Source organism: Medicago sativa, chromosome 5, assembly GCF_051527215.1.
Source record: "Medicago sativa cultivar Bolivia chromosome 5, Bolivia_mono, whole genome shotgun sequence".
Taxonomy (NCBI): Eukaryota; Viridiplantae; Streptophyta; class Magnoliopsida; order Fabales; family Fabaceae; genus Medicago; species Medicago sativa.
The window spans coordinates 72,053,244-72,061,101 of record NC_140753.1 but is presented as its reverse complement, the minus strand read 5'-3'; the positions used below and the strand labels follow the sequence as shown (position 1 = coordinate 72,061,101).

Below are 7,858 nucleotides of genomic sequence, written 5' to 3'. Positions count from 1 at the left end.
TCTGAGTTGATTAACGCCAACTTGTAACCCATGTGGGAGCATCAAGGTAAGGTGATGGAACATGGCTGTGTCTTCTTAACCTTCCTTAACAGGTTGGGCTGTAGGGTACACTATGCTGGCCTGCCGACTCCAAGTTGAGAGTCCTGGCCTGCCCACTCCAAGTCTAGAGGGAACTAGAATGGAGGGATCCGCATGAGGCTGGTTTCACAGAGCAGTGAACACTTCCTTCTCTTGACAGTGGAGGGATCACAGGCCGCTGTATTCTCGGCCCATATGGCCTGGTGAGCCTAGCCTAGTGAACCATAATTTTTTTTTCCTTGTCTCTTCTTTCATCATATGCTTGTGATTTTGCTTTGTGAGTCTAATGATCAAAAGATACTTAGGTCTATTATTTATAGAATGGGAGGCAATATATAAAAATTCTTTTGATTTATTCCTAACTGAACATCAATTACAATATAATTCCCTCAAAAAAAAAATCAATTACAATATAAGATATGTTACATGATCTTATATTTTGTTTGTTTTCACCTTTGCTCATTCCTCACCCATTCCCTTACCAACCAAACAACTCCCAAGCTTTACACAGACTGGTTTTTCACTCATTAACATCTGGAATTTATAAAAACACAAAATGCTTAAAGAGATAACCATCTCTGTTGAATCTTCCCATAGACCCTTCTTGGTATGTGCTTCTGGGTTTCCTTTGTTCATCATTGCAACAAATTCATCGTAGTTAATCCGACCTTCCTGCACAGACAAGCAAGTTTCGTCTTAATGTTAGTAGGGAAATAGTAAAATGAATTACACCTAAGATTTGATTATAAGCAAAATAGCACCACTTACATTTAGAGCAACTTTCTTGAATTGGTTCATTGCTCTGAACTGTTTGAGCCTATCGAGCACTGCATTGTCAAGAGGTGTATCCTTCCTTGATCCACGGATGATCTATTTTTCACATAAGAAGTATTACGTTAGAATTTCGATTACACCAACTGACGAGGGTGAAGTCAAATTAATTTGTAAACCATGTAAACATAATAAATTGAATTCAATTGAGTGACTCAATAGTGCTATACTTTTCTTTTGCCAATTGTCATTAAAGAACTGAAGAGTGTGAAATAATACTCCATATTGCTAGATTGAAAGGGGTTGAATGAGTGTTATTTGATGTTTTTTTTTTTTTGGCTGTTTCATTCTTTTGAAGCAGGAACTTCACATACCGTATGTATTTTATTCAACTACTATTTAGTTTCATTCTTCTGAAATAGACCCTTCACAGTTCACACAGACACTCACCATATCATTGCCTTGATTTTGTTTGAACCGGACAAGGGGAGGATATAAAGGGTGGAATGGTGGGTGGGGATATGATAAACTTTGATTGGTCATCGGGTGAAAAAGTGGATTGAACAAGTTTGAGTGTAAAATAAATTTTAAAATAAAAGGCTCCAATTTCAGTCTTCAAACAATTTTGGAGACTATTGACTATGAACAACGAAACATGTCAAAATCAATATTACACCTCGAAAATCAATTTTGGCTCCACCAATTGTGGAATCAAACATACAGTTATATGATAAGAACTTAACTAAATTGTTTATTCAAACAACGTCTAAGTAATTATTCAATTTTTAGAGAACAAATATGATATTTCCTGATTGAGATGTTCATTATGTTTACTTGGATGTTAATTCCTCTAGACTTTTGTAATTTAGAACACTAGAACAGTGTTTGGGTTTCTCCTAGTCCTCTCTCAATCTGTCTCACTCCTGCTGTCATTTTGCAGTCACAGCTGAAAATCCGCTATTGAATGTCGATACAATGCAGAGTTGAGTATTTTCAAGACTATAAGAAAGTTTACATGATGTATTAGTAATGAATTGTCTCAGGTCAATTTGGAAAGTCAGCTATTTGTATTGAGTAATGACTTGGACATGGATTTGGCAAACTGAGATATTTGTATCATGTAATGAATTGTAAATGGTTTCAGGTGAAATACATAGAAGATAAATCTAAGTTATTTGACAAAATATCAAAGATATTATTAGTTGTTGATATATTCCAACAATTTTGTATATTGTGGTGCATGAATAATCTTTGATATGAACTGAGTGAGTCAATGGTGCATTCTTTTTTGCCAATTGTCATTTGACATATTATTCAATTGTCAAATGAAAAGAGATTGAAGGAGTGTTACTAAAAGTACCGATTTGATAATGCTTTGGTCTGTTTCATTCATTGAAGCAGGAACTTCACATATTCACTATATGCACCTTATTCAACGACAGTTTTGTTTTTGTTCTTCGAAAATGGACCCTTCTTCACACAGGCACTTAGTGTGTTGAGATGCTATGCAGTTTCCACTTCTCATCATCATTTGGTGTGTATGAGTTTGCCGCTAAACTCGTAAGAACCAAAAAACTTCCTATAAGATTGGATGCTGGAAAACATGATGTATATATCTGTCATCCATTTTAAAAGAAGTCTTATGTTAATGATACAAATTTATTTACTTTTATTTGATAAATAAGTTAGAAACCAACTTTGAAACCACTGCCACAATATTGATTTGTTGATTAATATTAGAATTATACGCTTAATTGGTTGAAATTTTGGGGATATATCACTACATTGGATGGCCTAGAAGGACTTGAAATTCTTGTAAACTTCAGTAGATTAGAAAAACTGTAGAATGCAATTACAAAGCTAAACAAATTGAGGTTACTGGATTTGTCTCGGTGTACAATTGAAGAGGACTTACCATTATCAGTTTGTACGAAGATGTTCACAGGCTGTGGACAGAAGGGGTAAAAAAATTCATGACCAGCCAGAATCCATTTTGGTTCAAGTTGTATATCTCTCAAATACAAATCATGTAAAACTTCTTTTCTTTTAAACATTTTGATTGGATTTTGAGGACAGAAAGAAAAAAAAAAAAAAGGATTAAATTGCATATACAATAATAAATAAGAATATTAATTCTATGATACTATATATATAGAGAGATTAATGTGATTATTTGGTTGAGCTTATATATCCTACAAATGTGTAACTGCAAACAAACTCTCCTAAGTCCCATCCTACCAAAATCAGTTACCCTTGAAAACCTCAACAAATCTTCATATCCCATCTTCTCCTATATATATACTCAAAAACCTTCCCTCCTTTTTCATAACTCTTTGCCACTCACACTTACTTTACAACCAAAATTCGAATTCAAATCTAAAAACAATTCAGAAGAATGGGTGATTTACAGATTCAACCAGAATCCATGTTGATCCCTCACAAACAGAAACAATCCATGATTATTCCAACATCATCAATGCTTCATCATCACACTCACAACAACACTGTCAAACGCCGTTCACCATCATCTTCTTCTGCTGACCAACCATCATCCAAGAAGCATTCTTTCAACGCAAGCAATCTCACCCGTAATGGCTTCTCCTCCATTACACTTCCTTTCAGTCTCCGTGGGAATGCTTTTAGCCGCTGTGTCTCTGACCCATGCACCTTGCCAGATCAGTCCATGCCGGTAAAAGGGCCGTCAACTGCTTTGCAGCCTCTGCCTCCGATCAGGAGATGCATATCTGAAGTTATTGATCCTTCTGAGGTTAAAGAAGCAGTTGCTTGTTATTTGAACTCTGCTAAAAAAAGCACCCCTGAATCTGATTCAATGGTATGTGTTGAAACTTGTGTTTCTTGCTAAAAAAGTAATATTTTTTTTTTTTTGATTTGGAATAATGGGTTTTGTTTGTTTTTTGTAGAGGCTTAAAAGGATGAAGGATCGGTTAAAAGAAATGAAGAAAGTGTGGGATGAAGTTATGGAAGACGAGGATGAAAATGAAAAAGAACAGCAAGAAGAAGAAGAGCCCTCTCCTGATGCTGAAGATGAAAAAGATGAAAAAGAACAAGAACAAGAAGAGCACTCTCTTGACTCTCTTGTTGCTGAAGATGAAAAAGTCATATCTCAGGTACATGTCTTGAATCTTCGACTGTGATTGTCTTTTCTATTGTAATCTTCAATGTATTTGGTTCTTTAATTGGTACTTCCAAGTTATGCTCATAAATTTAAAAGTTTTTTCTTATTTTTATGTATATCCTAGTTGCACTTGTTTAATCACGTAGGATCCGGGGGTTATGGGAAGGTATTGAATTTGATCATAGTTGCATTTGTAATCATAGTTTATGTGCAGCAATTTTAACAACTCAATTATGTAGGATCTGGGATTTATGGGAAGGTTTTGAATGTTTCTTGGCTTGTTCACATAATTTCCCTTCTGTAGTTAAGCAATAGTCATATATGTTAATGCTAGTAAGTAGCAAAGTTGTCCATCACAGATCACGGAAAGTAGTGGTTTGTTCAAATTCGGATACGCTGCAGTACTATGGCCGATATTTGGTGACATTTTGTACTATATCGTGTATCGCAGAATAATGCGACCGATGTGAGTAAAACTGTGTTTGTGACGTCCTTGTAGAGACCTCAAAATCCTCTAAAAAGCGGCTGCAATAGCGATGTAGTTATGGCGACAACAAGTTAAAACTATATACATGACTTTCAGATTTAATTGTTTTTATGCTGAATGAGTTCATTTATGTTTTTGTAGGATGAATTGGGAAATGATTATGAAGAAGCTGTTAGCGTGGAGTGGGTTGATAAGAGTTTAAGCCTTACTTTCAAGTGTCCATGTGGCAAGGGATACGAGGTTCTAATATTTGCAAACAATTGTTACTACAAGTTGGTGTAGAAGAATCAAAATGTTTAATTGATTCCTTGGGGACTGATCACTTTTGTTTATATTCTGATTTAGTTTGGAAAAGTCTTCTGTTTTTAGTTGTAGCAGCATTTGGTTGACACTAGAACCAATTTATATTTGTACATCCCTTACATTTTTTTGTAAACAAGTTGGTATGTACTATCTCAACATTCTTTGAACTTAATGAATGGAAGTATTTTTTTATACCATCTATCAGTTTAATAATCTGTCTAGAGAGTTGACTGCATAGTTGGATTAATTATGTATTACTATAGCTGTGCTTCACAGCTATAGAAGAGTTGTATGTTTTTACAATATTCTTACTTTGGAAGAATCTATGAAACACATATACTCATGTGCGACACAACACCGACACATATGATTACATTGAATTATGTCATTTTTTTCAAGTTATTATCGGCGTCGACGTGTCCACGTCTGTGCTACATAAAAGAATGTATGTGTGTCCGAGAGAATAATCTGTGTAAGACTAAAATATTGCTTTGACAGAAAAGGCACAAGAGACATTTTTCAAGGCTTCGGCAAAGTTATGATTATCGAAAGATTTGTTCACACATTGAAGCTGTCATTTGACTTGATTAAGAGTCAGTCAAATATACACGGCACTATAAACAAGCTCATAAATCATTTTATAATTATGCATTATACTGAAAGTGGCTAAGCATGAATTAAATATTGCATATGACATGTGACATGCATATTTCCAACATAAGACCACTAACTGTCTTTGGAGCAATAAAATGTCCCACATTGTTTAGAACATAGAATATGCAATGGTTTATAACCTTCCAACACAGCCAACTGTTCGCTGAGTTGAATAACACCAACTTGTAACCCATGTGGGAGCATCAAGGTGATGGAACATGGCTGGTTGCTTAGCAGGTTGAGCTGTAGGGTGCACTATGCTGGCCTGCCCACTCCAAGTTGAGAGTTGGGCTGTGGGACCTGGGCGAAGGCTCAGGTCTCCCGGTCACTAGAATGGAGGGATCCGCATGAGGCTGGTTTCACAGAGCAGTGTACACCTCCTTCTCTTGACAGTGGAGGGATCACAGGCCGCTGTGCTCTCAGCCCATATAGCCTGGTGAGCCTAGCACATTGAACCATCACTTTTTTGCTTTTTGTCTCTCCCATCATATTTGAGGCAAAATAAATATGGCTTGTGATTTTGCTTTGTGAGTTGTGACAGTGTGCTGAGGTCTGTTATCTATATGTATGTTCCGAGTAATTTTGTATTGCATCTCTTAAGTTTTACAGTTTACTATTCAAAAATTAGGTTGGCAATTCACCATTTTGGAGGTGGCTGACAGTTAACTAAATATACATGCCTATTTTCTTGCCAGAATAATCAAAAGTGTAAACATATTCAAATATAAATATAAGTATTTTTTTATCAAATTTACAGAGTTAACAATGCACATGTTATACTCATGAAGAGCTTGCTCTAGTTCTTCAATGTTAATGTACCTAATCACGGAAAATCAGTGAGATCAAAAGATTTGACACAATTAGCATCCAAAGGAGGGGTAAATATATATCCAACCATGTTGGTTTTACGGATTTATTTAATTTTCTTTACCTGCTGTTATCTTTATCGAAGTATTGAAAGGCAGTATAAACATGTTATTCTCTGTTCAATCGGTTCATGTGCATAGTTGCTGTGATGAACTCTACACTCGTCGTAGTCAATGATTCCATTACCATCAGCGTCTGCCTGTAATTTGCACATACACAAAAATCATTAAGTAATCATAGTGGAGAAGCTTCGTTTTGGCAGAAGTTATTTTGCCATGCAGTAACCGAAAAAATCGAAGGAAGGAGATAACTTACAGCTTCCATTGATTGCTTAACTTCTTGTTCACTCAGTCCAGTTCCTTGTTTTGCAAGCCCTTGCTTGAGCTCTTCAATTGTAATGGTTCCACTGTTGTCGGTGTCCATACCCTTAAACATCTGCTTCAATCCCATGATTTCTTTCTCTGATAAGCAGCTAGCAATAACCTGTCCATATGTAAATTTTATTAGTATACTGTTAAGTTCAATACAATCTTAGTGGGGAAATAGTAAAATGAATTACACCTAAGATTTGATTATAAGCAAAATTACCTTTAGAGCAACTTTCATGAATTGGTTCATTGCTCTAAACTGTTTGAGCCTATTGAGCACTGCATTGTCAAGACTCAAGAGGTGTATCTGGTGCTTCTCCGTCTTCCTTGATCCACGGATGATCTATTTTTCACAAAATAAGTACTATGTTAGAATTTCGATTACACCAATTGACGGGGGTGAAGTCAAGTTAATTTGGGAACCATGTAAACATAATAATTGAATTCAAGCAGTGCATGGATCACTAGAAAAGTCAACATGTCCTCTTAGGATGGCATTGAATATCTCATTTTCAGATTCTGTCAAAACCAAATCTTAGTTTCAGTTTCATATTAAGCAGACATAAAATCAAGTCAAGTGGAAAGCTATTTGTTCTATTAAGAAGTAGATTAAAAATTAAGTGAGTGAATGAATATAAACATGACACTAACACTCCAAATGTCTACTTCTGGTCCATATTTCCTCTTCAACACATCAGGTGCAATGTAATATGCACTACCAACAATATCTTTAAACTGGTCACCTGTCAAAAAAGATCTTACCAGCCCATGAAACTTATGCCCACATTAAGATTTTGATGTAATAAGAATAACCTTACTTTAATATAGATAATAGGTGGAAGAAGTAGATAGATAGATAATAGATATAGTCGATAAGAATATATAAAATATAAGATCATTTTTCAACAAAAAAGAAAGGCAAAAATTAGGAAGTTTCTAACAACTTTTTTGGCTTGCTTAATAGATTTAACAACTTTTATATATAAGATTCCTTAAAAGCTACACATAGAATATATAGAATATGTGCTACTATTTTTTCTATGTTTTTACAAGGGTGTTTTTGCTCTCTCCCTCCATCTCTCTATCTCTCTCTATGATATTGCCAAATACTTACTAATTAACACCTCTCATACTTATTATAGTTATAAAAAAATTAACAAACAAGAAAATATTAGTTTAGTGTTTTTTTTATAC

At 35.0% G+C, this 7,858-nt stretch overlaps 3 protein-coding genes and 2 non-coding genes across 5 annotated transcripts; 3 read left to right on the top strand and 2 right to left on the bottom strand.

Annotated features, from left to right (window-relative positions):
- On the top strand, positions 1-311 carry LOC146924697 (signal recognition particle RNA). The gene has a single exon (XR_015013105.1).
- Positions 312-412: 101 nt separating this feature from the next.
- LOC146924696 (uncharacterized) lies at positions 413-1,401 on the bottom strand. The gene is made up of 3 exons (XM_085709635.1): positions 1,080-1,401; positions 847-948; positions 413-750 (listed from the first exon to the last, which is right to left on the bottom strand). The coding sequence occupies exons 1-3, from the start codon at positions 1,131-1,133 to the stop codon at positions 538-540; spliced, it is 369 nt and encodes a 122-aa protein (XP_085565761.1). The 5' UTR covers positions 1,134-1,401; the 3' UTR covers positions 413-537.
- A 1,523-nt stretch (positions 1,402-2,924) lies between these two features.
- Positions 2,925-4,972, top strand: LOC146924695 (uncharacterized). The gene is made up of 3 exons (XM_085709634.1): positions 2,925-3,682; positions 3,771-3,977; positions 4,614-4,972. The coding sequence occupies exons 1-3, from the start codon at positions 3,245-3,247 to the stop codon at positions 4,752-4,754; spliced, it is 786 nt and encodes a 261-aa protein (XP_085565760.1). The 5' UTR covers positions 2,925-3,244; the 3' UTR covers positions 4,755-4,972.
- LOC146924693 (calcium-dependent protein kinase 34-like) lies at positions 4,733-7,403 on the bottom strand. The gene is made up of 3 exons (XM_085709636.1): positions 6,885-7,403; positions 6,612-6,779; positions 4,733-6,495 (listed from the first exon to the last, which is right to left on the bottom strand). Exons 1-3 carry the CDS (start codon positions 6,912-6,914, stop codon positions 6,373-6,375), a joined length of 321 nt encoding a protein of 106 aa, XP_085565762.1. The 5' UTR covers positions 6,915-7,403; the 3' UTR covers positions 4,733-6,372.
- On the top strand, positions 5,592-5,895 carry LOC146924694 (signal recognition particle RNA). The gene has a single exon (XR_015013070.1).
- Positions 7,404-7,858: the final 455 nt, after the last annotated feature.

Bases quoted from the DNA above. Each gene is read 5' to 3' on its own strand.
- LOC146924693 (XM_085709636.1), bottom strand. From the start codon at position 6,914: ATGAACCAATTCATGAAAGTTGCTCTAAAG. The intron at 6,780-6,884 runs GTAATTTTGCTT...ACATATGGACAG, and splicing joins TCATGAAAGTTGCTCTAAAG to GTTATTGCTAGCTGCTTATC. The intron at 6,496-6,611 runs GTAAGTTATCTC...TGCAAATTACAG, and splicing joins TTAAGCAATCAATGGAAGCT to GCAGACGCTGATGGTAATGG.
- LOC146924695 (XM_085709634.1), top strand. From the start codon at position 3,245: ATGGGTGATTTACAGATTCAACCAGAATCCATGTTGATCCCTCACAAA. The intron at 3,683-3,770 runs GTATGTGTTGAA...TGTTTTTTGTAG, and splicing joins CCCCTGAATCTGATTCAATG to AGGCTTAAAAGGATGAAGGA. The intron at 3,978-4,613 runs GTACATGTCTTG...ATGTTTTTGTAG, and splicing joins ATGAAAAAGTCATATCTCAG to GATGAATTGGGAAATGATTA.
- LOC146924696 (XM_085709635.1), bottom strand. From the start codon at position 1,133: ATGGAGTATTATTTCACACTCTTCAGTTCTTTAATGACAATTGGCAAA. The intron at 949-1,079 runs GTATAGCACTAT...TGTGAAAAATAG, and splicing joins TGACAATTGGCAAAAGAAAA to ATCATCCGTGGATCAAGGAA. The intron at 751-846 runs GTAAGTGGTGCT...TTGTCTGTGCAG, and splicing joins TCAAGAAAGTTGCTCTAAAT to GAAGGTCGGATTAACTACGA.